The sequence below is a fragment of the Nelumbo nucifera genome, chromosome 7 (genome assembly GCF_055504915.1).
Source record: "Nelumbo nucifera cultivar China Antique chromosome 7, China Antique-T2T, whole genome shotgun sequence".
Taxonomy (NCBI): Eukaryota; Viridiplantae; Streptophyta; class Magnoliopsida; order Proteales; family Nelumbonaceae; genus Nelumbo; species Nelumbo nucifera.
Window position 1 is genome coordinate 6,752,578 of NC_142655.1, and position 21,461 is coordinate 6,774,038.

At 41.0% G+C, this 21,461-nt stretch overlaps 1 protein-coding gene across 4 annotated transcripts in view; it reads left to right on the plus strand.

The window, feature by feature from the left end:
• The window catches only part of LOC104597372 (insulin-degrading enzyme-like 1, peroxisomal), a 128,400-nt gene that overhangs the window by 59,762 nt on the left and 47,177 nt on the right, over nucleotides 1-21,461 (plus strand). For all 4 annotated transcript variants that reach the window (XM_010258842.3, XM_010258843.3, XM_010258845.3 and 1 more), the window contains exons 8-10: nucleotides 5,508-5,630; nucleotides 5,719-5,831; nucleotides 5,979-6,141. In XM_010258842.3, coding sequence (XP_010257144.1) covers nucleotides 5,508-5,630; nucleotides 5,719-5,831; nucleotides 5,979-6,141 — 399 coding nt within the window. The remainder of the gene's footprint in view (nucleotides 1-5,507; nucleotides 5,631-5,718; nucleotides 5,832-5,978; nucleotides 6,142-21,461) is intronic.

Sequence of the window (21,461 nt, forward strand, 5' to 3'; positions counted from 1 at the left end):
ATGTCTGACCGAGTAAGGGATAAGTATATCAGTTTTCCTACCAACTTTTGGTACCTTTCCTTGTCATAGTTTTCCTCACCCATTGATTCTTGTAATCCATGGCTTGGTTCTATTGGAGTGTCTGCTGGCCTGCACCCCATCATGCCTGTTTCCTCTAGGAGATCTAGCACATACTTTCTTTGACATATGTAGATTCCTTCTCTTGATCTAGCAACTTCAATTCCAAGAAAGTATCTTAGATTTCCCAGGTCTTTGATCTCAAATTCTGAAGATGAGAACTCCTTCAGCCTCTTCATCTCTTTCACATCATTTCTAGTAATCACCATATCATCCACATACACAATGAGTGCTGTAAGTTTGTCATCCTGTCTCCTTGTAAACAATGTATGATTTGCACTGCTCTGAGTGTACCCTACTTTCTTCATGGCCAAACAAAGTCTCTCAAATCATGCCCGGGGAGATTGTTTCAAACCATATAATGCTTTCCTTAGTTTACATACCTTCTTTCCAACATCATATCCAGGTGGGGGTTCCATGAATACCTCTTCATGAAGATCACCATTTAGGAAGGCATTCTTCACATCCAGCTGATGAAGTTCCCAAGAGAATTTTGCTGCTAGTGACAGTAGAACCCTGATTGTGTTGAGCTTTGCTACTGGGGCAAAGGTTTCCTTGTAGTCAATTCCTTCCTTTTGTGTAAATCCCTTTGCCACAAGTCTAGCCTTGTACCTCTCAATTGACCCATCTTCCCTGTGCTTTACTGTGAATACCCACTTGCACCCAACAGTGCCTTTCCCCTCTGGCAGGTCCACCAATTCCCACGTCCTTGCTTTCATTAGGGCTTTCATCTCCTCATTCATGGCTTCTTTCCACCTTGGATCAGATGCCGCCTCTGAATACCTGGAAGGGACACATACAGAGGAAAGAGCAGACACAAAGGAATGATAGGCAGGGGATAAGTGTGAGTAAGAAACATAATCGGCTATGGGATGCCGAGTGGTACAAGAACGAACAGGCTTACGGAGAGCAATAGGAAGATCCAAATCTGAATTGAGTGAGTCAGAATTACCTTGGATTGTAGAGACAGATTGATCTGAGTTCAACTGGTTGCAATCATGAGGTTGAGGGGCCATCTTCCTTCTACTGTATGTAAGTATCTCTTTCTCTTGTTTACTGGAACCTTCAGAAGCATCAGCCGAATCTGGAGAAGCAACTGGCACAGTGGAAGTCTCACTAGGTTGACTTGGAATGTTACAGCTAGTAGTAGTGGAAGGTGATGAAATGGGAACAAAAAAGAAGGGAGAATGAGAATCCTCTTCCAACCCACTACTGTCCCCCTGAAGAGGATTTTGAGAAGACTGGAAATAGGATTGAGACTCAAAAAAGACTACATCCCTGGTGACATATTTTTTCTTGGAGACAGGATCATAACACTTATACCCCTTCTGCGTAGGAGAGTACCCCAAAAATATTCCCTTTGTAGCCTTAGGATCCAGTTTGGTCTTCTTTGGATCCTTCACATGTATGAAGCATGTACAGCCAAAAACCCGCGGGGGAATAGGAAATTCTGGAAGAGTGGAACACAAAACAGAGAAAGGGGTCTTCATACCCAATACCTTAGATGGCATCCGATTTATCAGGTATGGTGCAATGAGAACAACTTGAGACCAATATTGCTTGGGCACATTGTGCTAGAAAAGAAGGGCTCGAGCTGTCTCCAATAGATGCCTGTTCTTCGCTCAGCGACCCCATTTTGTTGAGGGGTGTAAGCACATGATGATTGATGTAACATGCCTGCATCTTCCATGAACGAGTTCAAGGATCTTTCAAAGTATTCAGCTGCATTGTCTGAATGGAATTGCTTGATCTTTTTATCAAATTGTGTTTCAACCATCTTGCAAAACATCATAGTTATCCGGGGAACTTCATCACGTCCTTTCAACAGATAAATCCAAGTGCACTGAGAATAATGATCAATAAAACTGATAAAGTAATGGAAGCCATCAATGGAAACAATGGGTGAAGGACCCCAAACATCAGAATGAACCAAATCAAAAGGGGCTTGAATTTCATTACTAGAAATTGGATACATTGATCTACATTGTTTTGACATTTGACACACATCACAAATTAAACTCTGACTCGGAATGTCCTTACATAATTCGGGAAACAACATTGCTAAGGAAGTAAAGGACAAATGACCTAGCCTAGCATGCCACAAGTGCAGCCTAGCTATTGACTCCACACATTCCGGACTAGTAGTAGAAGTTTGCAAGGCTGGGCTGACATTTTCATCAAAATAGTAGAGGCCCCCATACTCATGACCACTCCCAATCGTTCTCCTCGTCAATCTGTCCTGGAAGACACAATGAGAAGGAAAGAAAGTTATACTGCAGTTAAAGTTTTTTGTAAGCTTTGAAACAGACAACAGATTTGAGGTAAGACTAGGAACATGTAGGACTGATTTAAGAGAGAGATCCTTGCTTAGGTCAACCACCCCCTTTCCAAAGATGGTGGAGAGGGACCCATCAGCTACTCTCATCTTATCCTGGCCAGACAACAAATGATATGTAGAGAATAAGGAGGACATATGTGTCATATGGTCAGTGGCTCCGGAATCAATCACCCAAGAGGTAGAATTAATGGAACTAGATGCACTAAATGCAGAGGTTGTACCTGATTTGGCAAGAGAGGTGGAAGCTAAAGAATTGTTCTTCAGATGGGCTAATGCCTGACTGAGAACCTCTACCTCACTAGCTGTGAAGCCCGAAGTACTTGGTCCAGAGGAGTCGGCAGCCTGCCTTGCAGTGGAAGATGACACTGTCTGAGTACTCTGTGAGTTGTCACTACTGTTGTTGGTGGCAAGATTCCCACTTGCTGTGTGGCCCTTATGTTACCTTTTGTCCTTTCTCAGAGCAGCTGGCTTCAGATGAGGGTACAAGACCCAACATTTCTCCTTTGTGTGTTTCTCACCACCACAATGTATACACTTGAGTGACTTCTTGTCTGAAAATCTATTCCCCTTAGTGGAGACTAAGGCTGAATGTTCTCTAGGTAGTTCTGTTGACTGTGTCTGGGAGTCAACTTGCATCTCCTTTCTCCTTACTTCTCCATTCCTCACCAGGTAGTAGACATGGTGAAGCTCAGGTAGTTCATCTCTCCCTAGAATCTGTGACCTTATACCTTCATATACAAGGGTCAAGACCCGCCAGAAACTTGAAGGCTCTGTCCTCCTCAATCTGCTTATCATGCCTCCCCTTATCATTGGCATTTTCCCAATCCAAAATCAAATGGTGGTCAAGCTCTTCCCAGAGGCCTTCCAGTGTTGCAAAGTAGGTTGCCACGGACATGTCTCCTTGCCTTAGGGCTACAATGTCTTGGTTCTGTCTGTAGATTTTAGCATTGTTCTTTTTCTGGCCATATGTCTTAGATACTTTCTCCCAAATTTTAGCAGCCGTGGGGAAGTGATGAACAGTTCTGGCCACCCTAGGAGTCATAGAGGCCAGCAACCAAGACATGACTGTGGCATTTTCCTTGCGCCACACGGTGTATTCAGGACTGCCAATTTCTGGTTGTTTCTTGTCTCCATCCAAATAGCCTGTGAGCTCACGAGAGGTAATGAACAGCATTGCTGAGACAGACCACTCTCTGAAGTTATACTCATCTAGCAGCACACTTGTAATCTGCAAGCTGTGCAGATTAGGGTTTTCCAGGTTTGAGGACCTTGTAACAGGTCTGTTATCTCTAGAGGAAACTTCACCAGATAGTGAGGACATCCTGACTTCAGTCCAAGAGTTGTTCACAGTGCTGTAGGTGGTTCTGTTTAGGACTGGCCGAAGTGGTCACAGTGCTGGTAGAAGTGTTCACAGTTCGGGTACTGTGCAGTGCTGTTTAGGACTGGCCGAAGTAGCAAGTAAGGGGCTGTAACTGAACCAGTTCACAGTGCTAGTAACTGAAGTTACTTCAGTTAGGGCTTGTTCTGTGACCTGAAGTAACTGTGCAGTGCAGTAACTGAAGTTCACAAAGTAGGACTGATAACCGACCTGAAGAAAATCTGTAACTGAAGTTACCACAGTTCTGCGCAAGTATTGCTAGGGCACGAATCTGCAACTGTAGAGAAGGCTAAGTCTTTACCACTTGTTCTGCGCAAGTCTTGCTGGAGCATGAAGCTGCAACTGTAGAGGAAGCTCTCCCCCTTTCGGCTAGTGCTAGGACTGCTGAAATCAGTCCTCAACTAGGTCTGTCCTATACAGACCTCTCTTAGTAGCCCAATAGCTACTATTTGCTGGAGATAATCTAGTAGGACATCTACTTCTGGGTCTTACTTCCCTTGAGTCCTACAACCAAGAGAAACCCTAGGTTCGAACTTGCTTTACTCTCTTACACTCCTAGGTCTTCACTGCAGCAACCCAGAAAAGGAAGAGAGAAGATGAAAAGACAGCAAGAGAAGAGAGTGTGCCTGCTGAAACCAGGAAGGAGCTAATGCTCTGATACCATGTAATCTGAAGAGCTATACTCGAAGTAGCAAAGAAGAGAAGAGAACCACAGAACTGAAGAGAATGTCGAACTGTACTAGCCAGTCGACCAGTCCTTTATTTATAGATGAATATAGTACAAGGTACAAAAAATTACTGGGATGCCCCTGATTAGTGATGGGACACCCAGATTACTTAAATCATTAAACAGGATTAGGCCCATTAACACAGGCCCAGTTACAAGATAAGTTAAACATAAGAATGGGCTAATAAGAACTCTTATTAGCCAAACATCACTCTAACATTCTAACAGACTGGAATCCATATTCATGTGATGGAATGGAACTAACGTAGTAAGCCCTTTCATCCAAACAGGCCACCGTAAGACCCACCTTCCCCAGAAAAGACATACACTGGATCACCTCTACCACAAATTGAAGAACAGCCAACAGTCCTACAACCAAAGACAGAAATATGGAAACTTGGAAAACACCCCAACCTAGGCCAACTGAAAAATTACACTGCAAAAAGAACCATAGCCTTTTCAACCATGTTGAAGTCAAACATCAGACAAGCATAATAAAAAACATTAGGCATGAGTAAATATAAATATAGTTCACATCATCTGATATTTACTTTGAATTGCTAAACTTGAATTTTCTGATCAATTGGAGGCCTTCTGGAGATTGCATTGTTTTTGGAAAGATTTATTAGCTTATTAATGTTTTTTATTCCTAAATGTTTGCTAATGGACCACATGCTGTCTCTTGAATTGATCCACATAACTCTATTCAAGGGATATGAGTTTTCTTTTTCTTTTTTTTTTTGATTTTTCATCAACAAAATCCAATTGCTTTGTTAGTGATATAAAAAAGTTTGCTAATGGATGTTAAAATTGTAACCACTCTCTCTCTCTCTCTCTATCTATCTCTATTTATCTCTATCTCAATATAATGGAATCTTAAATTAGCTATGGTTCTGAATCTCCATGACCTCCTATTATAGTTTAATGGTGATCTGTTGTGATTTTAGGAAACTGGGATACTTTAGAAGTCCGTCCAAAAGCAAGAGGGATAGATATTAGATGTGAGCTTATCAAATTCTATGAAGAACGCTATTCTGCCAACCTTATGCAGTTGGTTGTATATGGGAAAGGTCAGTGGTTATTTTTTGATGTCCATTGTGGTTTACAAAACTAGTGATGCAATGAACCTTTTACCTACTTCACTATGGAAAATTCCAGAGAGTCTTGATAAAATTCAAAGCCTGGTGGAAAACAAGTTTCAAGAAATTCCAAATACCAACCGAAGTTGTTTCAGTTTTCCTGGGCAGCCTTGCACACCTGAGCATCTTCAGGTATTCCTAGATTACAGGGAAATATTCTTAAATATAAACAATATGACTTTATTTCTTGTTATCTATTCATCTGTTGGGGTATCATTCCTAGTTCAACATTTTAACATTTGTCTCATACATGATTCTATTTCATATTATGGCATTCAGATTCTTGTCAAAGCTGTCCCAATAATGCAAGGTCACAAGCTGAGAATTATATGGCCTATAACCCCAAGTATTCATTATTACAAGGAAGGGCCATGTAGGTATCTTGGCCACCTTATTGGTCATAAAGGAGAGGGTTCTCTATTTCTCATCTTGAAAAAATTGGGTGAGTTCTATATATGTACTCCCATAGTCCTCTCGTTTCGTACTTTAGATCATTGATTATCTTAATTTTACATCTTTTATGTATGAGTTAGCTCTGTTTGAAATTTGTATCATAAGTGTCATAATGTTGTTATCTAAATATTGATCTGATGTTTGAGAAGTTGATGCCAAGGTAGGCTGACACTCTGTTAGATGTGGCGTTTCAAAATCTTTCACAGATAATAAGACCGTTCTCTATAAGATAGGCTTCCAGATTGGCAATTAAAAGGTCAAGTTTGTGATCTATTGCAGAAAACTTGTGCTCAAACTTGTCATCCATTGCAGCAACTTTCTGCACCATACCATGTAGTCAATCCTTATTTTCTAAATGGCTATAAACCAAATCATCAAATTTAGCATTGGCTTCTTTCATAGCAGTCTTTGTCATGATTTGGCACCATCTCATGGAGTCATTATTCATGGTAGGCCTTGATACCCCTTCATTTCACTCTAATATGGCTCTGATACCAAACTGATGTAGGATGAAAAGGTGTCCTACCAACTTAGGATCTGGTGGTGGGCTATGTGGGGGTGGATGAGGTTTGTGGATGATTAAAGATGACGATAACTCCTCTGTTAAAAGAAGTGTTGGGCTAGTAAGTGTGGTCCTAAGGGTGTGGAGGCTGAATCAAATAACTTTTCTAAGAATGATGTGAGGAGAGTTGGCCCACTTGAATTACAGACACAATTTCTGGTCTATCTACGTCTCCTTGCGAGGGGTTTGGTTGGAAGAAAAATGAGAAGCTTCATCTCAAGAAAGAGAAGTCGACGCTGCGGCTGAGTTTCAGTAAATCAAATGGATGAAAACTTTTGATCTCTAAGAGGAGTTTAAAAGCAATTGCATGAAAAATAGGAAAGGTGATGGTATTGGGAATGGATGGTAACAAAGTTTACTCAAGAAAATAGGTCCATTGTTCTGAATCCTGGACAGAAAAAATTTCTTTCGAAGGTTGGACCTTCTCAAGAGGACAAAGTGTTGGAGAGTGTTGTTTATGCTGTTACAGTCTTTTGTGCTGTTAATCTTAGGGTGCTGTCAGCTTGTTTATTGTTTTTATTATTGTTTTTTATTAGTGTGTGCCACCAGGGGCAAGCATGTAATTTTCCCTCTTATTTTTTATCTCATTAATATAAATAGAAAGCAGGGCGCCACCAGCAAGAAGTTTTGGCTCCCAAACAGCCATTCTCTCTTCTCCTTCTCTTTTCTTCCTTCTCTTTTTCTTCCTTTCTTCTTGTAGAGAAGATGGGCCGAATGGCCCATAGGCTGTTTATCCTTTTTTATCTTTTATGTTCTTTGCTGTAATGGGCCTTATTCTGGGCCTATTCTTTCTATGTTATGTTCTTTTAATTTCTTGCTCAACTAAGGGCCTCTCTGTAAATTATCAAAGTTTAACTTAATAAAATAGTGTTAGGGGTGTAAGAGTGGAGATTAAGGTTCGAAACTCTCTTACTTTGAACCCCTATTGCCGCCATCTTCTTCTTCATCTTCTCTTCCTTAGAAGAATGATTTCTGTTATTTTATTTTGATTTCTGCATCTGTTCTAAATAGTCCTCTATTCTCAAAAGACTGTTTTTCTTCTTAGCATCAGGGCAAACTCTCTTTTTTACCTTTTTTTTTCACCATCTTTTCCATACATAGTGTGTATGGAGAACTGAATCATACGGACTGTTAAAGAGACTTTGTTCAGCCCAGTTGTTAGTGGTTTTTGGAGAGAAGAGGACTGACTTTGTCGCCTCCTTGGCTGATTCAAGTGTATTGCCCGAAACCCTAATTTTCTGGTGTTTGCGGGCCCCGCAGGGTGTTTGGACTGGGCGCTCAGTGTCTGGAGGCTTTCTGATTTTCCTTGTTGAAGATCGAACCAAGTTGTTTGGTGTTTCATGTACTCTACAAGGTGTGGCTCCTTTTTTTTGTTCTATTTCTCCCAACTTTCGGGTGTGACTCAGATTTCTGGTACTGCTACATAGAGGTTGGTTCACAACACAGTCCTTGTTCTATTTTCATTTGGTGTCTTTTGAAGTTGTTTGAAATATTTTTGAAGTGTTTAAAGAGATGAACTCCTCAGAGATTGAAAACAAGAATGTTGCTGAATCCGGGCAGGTTCCGGGAGCTTCTGTTGACTCTCTATTGACTGTGACCACAGTCAAGCTGGATGGAACTAATTATCTGGCATGGTCACAATCGGTAAAGATTCATATCTATAGTAGAGGAAAGTGGGGTTTTATCTCTGGGAGCAAAAAAGGCTCCCTCAGAAGATGATCCATCTTATGAGAAGTGGATGCAAGAAAATTATACTGTTATTGGGTGGCTTGTGAACTCAATGCAGCCATAGATTAGTCAGCACTATTTGTGGATGAATTCTGCAAAGGAAATATGGGATAATGTTGCTGAAACCTATTCCCAAAAATTAAATGTGACCAAAGCTTACAAGTTGAGAAGTGATGTGAAAAATTTAAGACAGGGGGAGAAACCTTCAGCTGTATACTTCTCAACACTGAAGTCTTTGTGGCAAGAAATAGATTTGATAGAAGCTGTAACCTGGGACACCACTAATGATGCAGAGACCTACAGAAAACTGGTTGAGAGAAACAGGGTGTTTGAGTTCTTAACTGGATTAAACCCAGAGTATGATATTACAAAACAAAATATTTTATCCAAGGATAGTGTCTCATTGTCACAAGCATATGCCTTGGTAAGTAGTGAAGAAAGCAGAAGGCTTGTCCAGGTACAAGGGGCTGGTCTAAATGATCACTTTGCTAACATGGGAGTGAAACCCAAAGGGGTTGCAGGGACTCCAAGTGGCTCAGGGAAGAAAGAGGTTGTCTGTGAGTACTGTAAAAGGCCAAAACACACTAAAGACAAGTGCTGGAAATTACATCCTGAGCTTCTACCTCTTCGGTTTCAGAAGAAGCATGATAATAAAAGGGTAGGGAGTGCTAATGTTGCTGCTGGTCTAGATAGTGACAAATACCAAACTGAAGAGATGACAGCTAGTGCGCAGTTAGCAGCCATAAAGCAGAATATGAGAAGTTTGGGAGGATGATCAATCAACTAGAGGGTGTGACTTCTTCCAACCCTTCAGAAAATTCAGCCTCTTCTGCATTTGCTCATTCAGGTATACGAGCTTCTGCCAATCATGCAACCATTTCAGGTAATCGTAGGATCCCTTGGATTATTGATTCAGGTGCTTCTGATCATATGACCAACCTTTCTACCTTGTTTGTTTCATATGATTTACTTCCTGGACGTGACAAAATCACCCTAGCCGATGACTCTCTTGCCCCTATCTCCGGCAAGGGAACCATCAAGGCTACAGACTCCTTGGTTCTTCCTTCTGCTCTTCATGTACGTAGACTAAATACAAACTTGTTATCTGTAAGTAGTCTAACTAAGTCATTAAATTGTTGTGTAACCTTCTTCCCTTCCTATTGTGTTTTTTTTTGGATCTGGAGTCTCAGAAGGTGATTGGGAGTGTCCGTGAGGCGAATGGAATATACCTGCTTGACACTCCGGGACAGTGCCCTAAACAACCTAGAAAAGCTTTTTTTGGGTCTATATCTATAGAGTCTATCAGTTGAGTCATGTTATGCCATTTTCGTTTGGGTCATCTTTCTTTTTCTGCATTGAGTCATTTATTCCCTAAACTGTTTAAGGGAATTAGTTTGTCCAGTCTTCATTGTGAGTCTTGTGAGCTGTCTAAGCATTGTAGAAACAATTATCCCTTGAGTAATAAAAGATCTTCTTCTCCTTTTAATATTGTGCACTCTGATGTGTGGGGGCCTTACCACTTACCCTCTATGGGTAGCTACAAATATTTTTTCTTGTTCATTGATGACTTTTCTCGGTTTACTTGGATATTCCTGATGAAATCCCGTGATGAAGTTCCCAGACTTGTGAGGCAATTCCATGAATTTGTCCTAACCTAGTTTGATACCAGGATTAAAATTTTCAGATCTGACAATGCAAAAGAATATTTTGAGAAGAACTTGTCCTGCTATCTCACTGATTTAGGGGTTATTCATCAAAGCTCCTGTGTTAGGACCCCAGAACAAAATGGAGTTGCTAAAAGAAAAAATAGACATATTGTTGAAGTTGCAAGAAGTCTCCTGTTTGCCTCACATGTCCCTACAAAGTTTTGGGGTGATGCTGTTCTCATTGCTACCTACCTTATAAACCGTATGCCATTTAGGGTTTTGGGGTTTAAGTCTCCTTTTAGTCTCCTTCATCCGGACAAGGAGCTTTTTACTATTCCTCTTCGTGTCTTTGGCTGCACGTATTATGTACATATCCCTAGTGTCCAAAGACATAAATTTGAACCAAACGCCCACAAGTGTATCTTCCTTGGTTATTCCCCCACACAGAAGGGTTATTGTTGCTTTGATCCAAAGACTGGTACTCAATATGTCACAATGGATGTCACCTTTGGTGAGCTTTCTTCCTTTTCTGGTTTTTCTCTGGAGGGACATTGTCCAAAGGGGGAGGATTTGTCACAGATGTTTGTTCTTCCTCTTCCTGTCCCAGTCGAGTCTTTTACTGAGTCTCTTCCTCCTTCAAATGAATCAAGGGAGGATCAATCATTCTATTCTTTCTGTCCCAATGTTCCTCGCTCTTTACCTCCTCGTCTTCTTTTTAATCCCAAGATGTATCAAAGGCAAAGATCCAGAAATGAGCAGGTTGTTTCCCCTACAACACATGAGCCTCATGCACTTCTAGTTATAGATGAGACAACAGGTACTGTTTCAGCCCCTTTGGAGCCATCCTTCCAGACCTTGATATCCCCATTGCTATTAGGAAAGGAAAAAGGAAGTGTACTACACATTGCATTTCCAAACACCTTTCTTATAGTTTGCTTTCTCCTTCATATTTTGCCTACCTTTCTTCTGTTGCCTCTAACCCAATTCCCAGGTCTGTGTCAGATGCTCTTAATATTCCAGAATGGAGGGATGCTATGTGATCAGAAATTGATGCCCTGCCCAAGAATGACACTTGGGAAGTGGTTGATTTGCCTGAAGGATCCAATTGGCTGTAAGTGGGTTTTTACTATAAAATATCATGCTGATGGCACCATTGAGAGGTACAAGGCTAGGCTGGTTGCAAAAGGTTATACACAGACATATGGGATTGATTATCTGGAGACCTTTGCCCCTGTTGCTAAGATGACTTCTATGAGAGTTCTTCTATCTTTGGCTGCTCACTCAGATTGACCACTTTATCAACTGGATGTAAAGAATGCATTTCTGAATGGAGAATTACATGAGGAGGTTTATATGTCTCTTCCTCCAGGGATGTATGAAACAGATATGAAAGGAAAGGTATGCAAGCTGAAGAGATCCCTTTATGGACTAAAACAGTCCCCTAGAGCATGGTTTGAGAGGTTTAGGGCTGCCCTTGTTAACTTTGGCTATGTACAAACACAGTCTGATCATACTCTCTTTGTGAAGAGGAGAGGATTCCTGGCAGTTTACCTGATTGTGTATGTTGATGATATTGTTGTGACTGGTAATGATGTCTCAGGAATTAATGATTTTAAATCTTTTCTTCATACAGAGTTTGAGATCAAAGATCTGGGGGAATTGAGATACTTTCTTGGCATAGAAGTTGTTAGATCCAAGGATGGGATTCTTATCTCTCAGAGGAAGTATGTTCTTGATTTGCTCTCTGAAACAGGGAAGATGGGTTATAGACCAGTTGCTACTCCTATTGATATGAGTCATAAACTCTCTGCTTCAGATGGAATATTGTTAGAAGACAAAGGAGTCTTCCAGAGACTCCTTGGGAAACTTCTTTATCTATGCATGACTCGGCCAAACATTGCATATGCTGTCAGTTGCATCAGCCAATTCATGCATGCTCCCCGGGATACTCATATGGCAGCAACAGAGCGAATTCTGTATTATTTGAAGGGCTCCCCTAGAAAGGGAATTCTGTTTGCCAAGCATGTCCATATGAAACTTGAAGCCTATACAGATGCTGACTGGGCTGGAAACATTAATGACAGAAGATCTATTTCTGGGTACTACAGCTTGGTGGTAGGTAATATTGTCTCTTGGAGAAGCAAGAAACAACAATCTGTTGTTACTCGATCTTCAGTAGAAGCAGAATACAGAGCCATGACACATGGAGTTTCTGAACTATTGTGGCTAAAATCATTAATGGAGGAACTAGGGATTGAGCATGATAAGCCAATGATGTTATAATGTGATAATTAGGCTGCCATCAACATTGCTCACAAGTACAACATGACAGAACCAAGCATATTGAAGTTGACAGACACTTCATTCGAGAAAGAGTGGCTTCTGGTGAAGTGTGTCTACCTTTCATCACCTCTGAAGGACAATTAGCAGATTTCCTCACCAAGGGCATTCCCAAGGCTAATCTTCAGCATGATACTGGCAAGTTTGGCTTGATTGACATCTATGCTCAGTTTGAGGGGGAGTGTAGAGAAGATGGGCCGAATGGCCCATAGGCTGTTTATCCTTTTTTGTTTTTTATGTTCTTTGCTGTAATGGGCCTTATTCTGGGCCTATTCTTTCTGTGTTATGTTCTTTTAATTTCTTGCCCAACTAAGGGCCTCTCTGTAAATTATCAAAGTTTAACTTAATAAAATAGTGTTATGGGTGTAAGAGTGGAGATTAAGGTTCGAAACTCTCTTACTCTGAACCCCTATTGCCGCCATCTTCTTCTTCATCTTCTCTTCCTTAGAAGAATAATTTCTGTTATTTTATTTTGATTTATGCATCTGTTCTAAACAGTCCTCTATTCTCAAAAGACTGTTTTTCTTCTCTTCTCTCTTTTTCTTCCTTTCTTCTCTTCTTCCTAGAAGAAAACATGGTATCAGAGCATACTTCTGGGCAATGGGAGGAAGCTTCTCTCTCAGAATTACATCTCTTCTCGTCAGTTTTTGATTTCTTGAACTGTGAGGTGCAAGATCCCAATCAGACTTGTCAGAACTCTCAAATTGTGATTTCTCTGGGTTCTTCCTTGGTCATAACATCAAGGAAACCCTAGTTGGTGACAGCCGATGCTGTGAAGGCTGTGTTCTTGCAATGTTCACCTTCGTACAGGTGCTGTATAGGGGGTTGTGTGCTCCCTCGTGACAGGTATGTGCTGTCCTGTTTTAGTGTGTGGCTTGTGTGGCCTAATGGTGATTGGAGACGGTAGTGGTGTTTCAGCAGTGGTGTCCCATTCTAGGAGGCAGATTGGTGTGTGTTTTGTGCCCTACATGTGTGTTGGGTAGTAGAAATAGGGTGGAGACTTATTTCTGTGTACATTAGTGGTTCTTTCTGAATTGTAGAACCTGTCTAACATGGCAACTGATGATTCAGCTTCGTCTGGGGTTACATCAACCCATGGTAGAGTGGGTATGAATGTTGAGAATATGTTTTTTCCAATGCAAATCACCCCTTTGAATGGTTTGAACTATCTAGAGTGGGCTAAAGGTGTAAAACTATATGTTATAGCTAGGGGAAAAGCTGGATACATAAATGGGAGAGTAAAAGAACCTAAAGGTGGGACAGTTGAACATGATAGGTGGGATCAGGAGAACAGTATGGTGATGTCTTGGCTACTTGCAGACATGGAACCAAGTGTAAATAAGAATTTTATATGGGCAGAGACTACAAATGAGATATGGGAACAAGCTAAAACTACCTACTCTTGCTAAGACACTATGCTAAGATTTATTAGTTACAGGCTGAATCCTTAACCTGTAAATAGGGTGGCCGCAGTTTGTCAATATATTATTCAGCTCTTACCTCTGTTTGGAAGGAGTTGGATCACTATCAGACTATAGAATGGAAGAATGAAAATGATGCCAAAACTTATAAGAAGTTGGTATCTTAGCAGCGGGTCTTTTCTTTCTTGTTGGGATTGAATCCTATGTATGAGCATCTAAGTTCAGATTTTGGGAAGTCGTGAATATGAGCAGCGGGTCTTTGCCTTCTGTCCAAGAGGTGTATGCCTTGGTCCAATATGAGGAAAGTAGACGGAGTTTAATGATTGCAAATGAGGGGGAGCAGCTGATTGCAGCTGCAATAGGTGGTACTAATATAGGAAAGAAAAGTGATCCCAAGAAAGCTGATGAAAAGGACAAGTTGTAGTGTACTAACTGTTGGCGTTCAAGATATACTCGTGACACATGCTGGGATCTCTTTGGGAAACCGAAGTGGGTTGTGAAAAAGGAAGAGCAAGGTATGGTGTAGGGTCAGAAGAAGTACAATGCAACAAATATGGCAGCTCAAGATTCTCAGTCTACTGGTAACCCTAGTGCTTCATAGGAACAATCCACAATTTCTGACCCTAAGGAGGATATCATGAACTCATTCCCTAATCATCTAGAATTGTACGGTAGGGCTCTACGTCAGATGGACAACTCAGTTACTGGTACTACTTCATTTGCATCTACATCAGGTAATGCGGCCTCTACCTTCCATTTTTCCATTGCCATTGATTCCCCATGGATTACTGATTTAGGGGCCTCGAACCACATGACTGGTAAGCCCCAGTCTTATAGCCTATTGTTTGGGAGAGATAAGGTGAGGCTTGCAGATGGATCATTCTCATCCATTGCAAGCCAGGGATGAATATCTCTTCCCCGTGGCCTCAACCTTAATATAATGTGTTACATGTAGCTAAACTTTCTATCAATTTTCTTTCCATTAGTAGTATCACAAATTTTTTAAATTGTAGTGTAACATTTCTTGGTTCATGTATTTTTTAGGATCTAACTTCAGGGAGGATGATTGGTAAGGGAAGCTTAGTAGATGGTCTCTATACTCTCGACAACAAGGCTGGTTTCTCGGTGTCATCTTCAGTTTGGTTATCTTTAGAATCACATAGTTAGTTGGGTCAGTCCAATAAGGAGTCAAGTTTTTTCTGTGGCATAATCGTCTAGGTCATGTGTCCTTTGAAATATTAAAGTATTTGTTTCCGTTTTTATTTAAGTCATGTTTGGTGTCAGATTTTCAGTGTTAAATGTGTCAATTGAGCAAACAATGTAGAACAACTTTTCATTCAAGTAATAAAACAACAAATTTACCTTTCCATATTGTGCATTCTGATGTCTGGGGGCCTACTACTATAATTTCAGAGGGTGGATATTAATACTTTATCACATTGATTGATTACTTTTCCCGTTATACATGGATATTTCCTATGCATACCGGAGACGAAGTCCCAAAGATTATAAGGGACTTCCAGAGGATGGTGTTCACACAATTTCATGTTGAGATTCAGATCTTTCAATCAGATAACGTGAGAATATTTCCATGGTGAGCTTAATGAATTTTTTGCTTCCCATGGATCCCTTCACATGAGTTCATGTGCAAGAGCACCACAACAAAATGGTGTTGCTGAAAGAAAGAATAGACACCTTCTTGAAGTAGCACAAGGGTTGATGTTACATATGAATGTGTCAAAATGTTTTTGGGTAGATGCTGTACTTGTTGTTGCATATGTCATCAATCGCATGCCCTCTAGAGTATTGAACTGCAAGTCCCCCCATCAGTTGTTGTTTCCTCAGTCCCCTCTGTTTTCCATCCCTATGAGGGTGCTTGGTTGCCGTGCTTTTGTTAATGGTTTGTCTCCTTGTGGTAAGTTGGACCCTTGGTCTATTCCATGTATCTTCCTTGGATATCCCTCCTCTCAAAAGGGGTACCAATGTTTTGATCCTGTTGGTCATAAATACTTTGTCTCTATGGATGTTTCCTTCTTCGAGTCTGAACCGTTCTACCCTGCTTCTCCTTAGGGGGAGAGGAGTACAAAGGAGGAAAAGCAGGTTCGCCAAGTTTCTCTTTCCTCTTCCGGATCCAGCTCCATTTTGTGTCTTCCTACGTACACGCTGTAGAGACCAACAATGCTCTAAAGATGTAGAGCTACTGGATATTGAGTAACCAATGCCATTAGGAGGTAAGTCCAAATTAGCTAGGCAGCCTTGTCCCTTTTTTTTTCTTTTTTTGATTGGAAACAGTAACTTCATTACTTAAAATTAAGATACAACTGTCAACCCCTAAGATGGGAGTTGGGCCCAAGTAATTTGAATTACAGAACTGCCCAGAACAAACTTTCCCTCATTGTCCCTTGTTTGGCTAAGGTATCAGCCAGACCATTAGCTGATCTTCTTTTCCACTTGAAGCCTGCATCAAGCTCCCTTGTTATATTGAGAATTTCCTGTATGGGCTGTCGATACATCCATGCTCCCAACTTGCCTGATTGCAACCAGTCCATTAACAATTTAGAATCTCCTTCTATCTCCACTTGGTGCAATCCCAATTGCTTGGCATATTTTACACCTTGAAGCAAAGCTATCACTTCTGCTTGCAATGAGTCTTCCACCCCTATTGGCCTAGAGAACATAGCAGTAATTCTCCCATCTCCATCTTTGAATACTCCCCCTATACCTAAAGGCCCTGGGTTACCTCTAGAGCTCCCGTCAAAGTTCAAATCTATTCTTTGTTGTGTTGGAGGGGACAACATTTCCTACACAATAGGTTTTATAGATGTTGTAGCTGCCACCACTCCCCAATTCCTAAATATGTCCTCAGCTAAGAAATCTTTAAATAAATCAAGAATTTTCAACCAATGGATAGTCATAATGGTTATTCTTTCTATGGTTGCCTCCTTGGATTTCTCCACTCCTTTAAAAATCCTATTATTTCTTTCTTCCTAGACTGACCAAAGTATAGCTGCTCTTGTGGCTCTCCACATCACTCTACCATGCCTCTTTGGTTGACTGAAAAAACATGGATCAAAAAGGGTTATCACATCCGAGGGAGGTGTTCACCTGCAAACAAAGAGAGAAGAGAACCAGGACCAAATAAAGTACACAAAAGGACAAGATATTAATAGTTGTGTGATCGTCTCACCAGAACCCAAGCAAAGGCTACAAACATGGGGTGAAAGGCAGAAATTTGGCCTTTTTCTTTGCAACACATCCAGAGTATTGAATTTTTGAAGAACCACCTCCCAACAAAAAGCCCAAATTTTTGGGGGTATAGGGCTAGACCATACCTCCTTTGATGGAAAGTTTCTTGCATGGTTATTTGATTGAATGAAGACATTAAAGAAAGAGGAACAAGTGAAAACACCAGACGGGGAAGGTTTCCAAATTCTACTATCCTCACAAGACTGATCCAAAAAGGTCGACCCTAAAAGGGAACTAGTTATCAATAAAATCTGAAGAAATCACTTTTCTTTTCTTTTCTGGCATTGAATAAATATTGGGGAACCTATCCCTAAGGGGACTCTCTCCAACCCAAACATCTTCCCAGAACAACACTTCGTTTTCTGCACAAGCATCAAGTTTAATGTAAGGAAGGATGGAAGGCAAAATACCATGAATAGATTTCTAGGGAGAACATCGAGAAGCCCTAGGATCAACTCCCACATCCCAACCATTATCTACCACTCCATGTATGCTGCCAATCACTCTGTGCCGTAGTCTATCCTGTTCCAACGACCACCTCCATAACCATCCCCAATAATGTTGTGTTTCTCATCCTAACATTTCTAATCCCTAGGCCTCCATCTCTACTTCTTGAAACTACCTCCCACTTCACTAGGTGATCCTTCTTAGAGTCCTATGGGTCCCAAAGGAAGTCCCTCATAATCTTCTCTAACTTGTTTGCCACTTTCACTGGTATCCTAATGGTAGATAGGAAATACACAGGTAAGTTAGCCAATGTTGACTAAATTAGAGTTATCCTACCTCCCAGGGAAATGTAGTTCATTTTCCAGTTTTGCAAGTTTCTTTGTTAATCTCTCAATCACTAGATACTAGAAGCTCTCTGTATTTGGATTTCCTTCCAATGGTAGTCCTAGGTATTGTAATGGCCATTCCCCCACCTCACACCCCGAGAGTCTCGCTAGCATATCCACCTCTTCACTCCCTAAATTTACCCCTGCCACACAACACTTACCCCAATTTACTTTAAGGTTGGAAAGCCTCTCAAAATTATGCACTATCCTTTTTAGGTTCACAGGCACTTCTTCTTTCCCCTCACAAAACAAAATAATATCGTCTGCAAATTGTAGATGTGTAACCACCACTTCCTCCCTTCCAACTCTCTAGCCTCTAATCATGTTATTAGCATCTGCCCTTACAATCATTTCACTCAGGACATCAACTACCAAGGTAAAAAGAAAGGGGGATAAAGGATCTCCTTGTCTAAGACATCTTTTAGCAGGAAGGAAATCTCTAGCTACTCCATTCACCAAAATTGAGAAATGACATGAAGAAATACATCCCTTTACCCATCTGCATCATCCCTCTCCAAAATCCTTACACTTGAGAATATCCATCAAAAAGCCCTAATCTAACATGTCATAAGCCTTCTCTAGATCTAGTTTATAGACTAGCCCCTTTTGCTTCTCCCTTCTACTAAACTCAACACATTCATTAGCAATTAGAATTTGATCCACTATTTGTCTCCCAAAAACAAAGGCCCCATGATTTGGAGAAATCATCGAAGGAAGGACATTCTTTATTCTTAGGGCCAACACCTTAGATATGATTTTATACATGCTTCCCACCAAACTTATTGGCCTGAAATCCTTATGGCTGAATTGCATCCACTTTCTTTGGTATCAAAGCAATGAAAGTTGCATTTGTCCCCGAGTTAAATTTCCCTCTCTCAAAGAATTCATCAAAAACCTCCATCAAATCAACCCCAATTATCTCCCAACAGTTTTGATAGAATGCCATTGTAAAACCATTCGGCCCTGGGGCTTTAGATCTTTCCATTGAGATGGCTGCATTTCTCACTGCCTGTACCTCAAACTTCTTTTCCAAAGTGTCCAATAACTCTATTTCCAGCCCTCCATTCCAAGCCCACTAAACCTTCTCTTGAGCTCCCCAGGCACTCGTACACCGTCTTGAAGTGGTTCACAAAGGCTTGAGCAATGTCCTCATCTTTTGTCAAAACTTGTCCATTCCACTCCAATTTCAACACTGAGTTTTTCCTCTTCCTACCATTTGCCAACATATGGAAAAATTGGTGTTTCCATGCCCTTCCTTAAGCCATTGACAACTAGATTTCTGTCTCCAACTAACCTCTTCTAAATCCTTTTTCAACCTCCACCTTTCTTCCCTATTCTCCGAACTCAAACTTCTCTCAGCTTCCAAACCATCTAACTCCTCTAGCCTACTCAAAATTTCCTGCTTCCTTTTCTCAATCCTTCCAAAAGTGTAGTTATTCCAAACCTTGATTCTTGCTTTCAGCAACTGTAGTTTCTTGTAAAATCTATAGCACTTCCATCTGAACTCTACTTGATCCTCCTCCCACCATTACTTCACCATTGGTAAGAATTCAGGGTGTAGCAGCCACATATTCTCAAATCTAAAGGGACAAGGGCCACCCCGCACCCTCTCTTTGGCTAAGCTGATTGGGCAATGGTCTGAGATAGGTCTCAGCAAAGCCATGGCTACTAATCCCCGCCATTCCATTTCCCAGTCTGTTGTGAAGAGTAGTCTATCTAACTTGCTACAAGTAGGGACCTCTTGAAAATTTGACCAAGTAAAACTTGCCTTTTGAATTGGTAAGTCCCGTAGCTCAAAGGTTTCTACAAAGAGGTTAAGCATCCTCATGCTCGAAGTAACTTGGTGGTTTGGGTTGTTTGTTTCACCTAAGAATCTTATTACATTAAAGTCTCCCCCTAAACACCATGGACCATCCCATAAACCTCTCATTACTGCTAACTCTTCCCACAAACTCTCCCTTCCCCTATAAGAGGTAGGACCATACACATTGGTTAACACCCACTCCCAACCATCCATCTTCCTCTTGATCTTTATGGATACTGAATATTTCCCAGTTAACTCCTCGTTACACTCCAATTCTGCATTTTTCCACAAAGTTATAATTCCCCCATAGGCTCCCCAAGATTATGCATATGCCCACTTATGTCTCTAGCTGACCAAATACTTCTCACCCATTTTTTATCCAACTCGGTCAACTTAGATTCTTGAATCATAACAATATCTGGTTTTTTTCTCCTCAACAGGTCCCTAATTACTCCTCTTTTTCTTGAACTTCCTAATCCTCTTACATTCCATCTTATCAACTTCATGGACACCGAAATAAAGCACACCCAAATCAGCCAGCTCCCACTCACCATTTCTTCCTATCCTTCCTTCCAACACTTCCTTTATCATAATCCACCTCACATTTTAGCTTTTCCACCTCACTCCCGATTGCTCACAGAAAGGGAGTCCGATCGTGTTTTACCAAACACCTTATTACCCACTATGTATCTTATGACCATATTTCCCCCTCTCACCGTGCATTCTTATCTGTTGTTGATAGTATTCCCATACCCAAAAATGTGGCAGAGGCCCTAACTTATCCTGAATGGACAGATGCTATGAAGGAGGAGATTAATGCCCTCCATAAGAATCACACTTGGGAGTTAGTAGATCTTCCAAAGAACCTGTGGGGTGTAAGTGGGTGTTTTCAGTGAAACACAAGGTTGATTGAATGGTAGAAAGATACAAAGCAAGGCTAGTAGCAAAAGGGTACACTCAGGTTTATGGTATTGATTATGATGAGACATTTGCCTTTGTTGCTAAGATGAATTCAATTTGAGTTTTGATTGGTTGCAAATCTTGATTGGGAATTGCATCATTTGATGTAAAAAATGCTTTCTTAAATGGTGATCTGGAGGAGGAGGCTTATATGGTTCAGCCACCAGGCTTTTGTGCCAAAGGTAGTGAGAATAAGGTGTGCAAGTTGAGAAAACCTCTCTATGGCCTGAAACAATCTTCCAGAGCATGGTTCAACAAGTTTCATATGGCAGTTCAACAGGTAGGATTCAAACAATGTCAGTCTGATCACACTCTCTTTGTTTGTGAAGGGGTGTCAAGAATAAGTTGTAGTGTTCATATGTGGATGATATCATTATTACACGGACCGGAGCTCTAAAATACAAAGGTTGAAGGAGTTCTTGGCTTCCCAATTTGAGGTGAAGGATCTGGGTCCCCTAAAGTTATTTCTTGGGTTTGAGGTTGCCCGCTCAAAAAGGGGTATCTTCACCTCTCAGAGGAAGTACGTCCTAGATCTGCTACAAGATATAGGCAAGCTAGGTGCAAAACTAGCAGACACCCCTATGGATGTTGATCATAAATTGGGTCATTGTGATGGTGAACCTCTAAAAGATGTGAAACCGTTTCAAAGACTAGTGGGAAGATTGCTTTACTTGTCCATGACACACCCGGACATAGCTTATATGGTTGGTGTTCTAAGCCAGTTTATTAGGGTGAGCAAGAAGAAACGAAATACGGAACTGACTAAAAA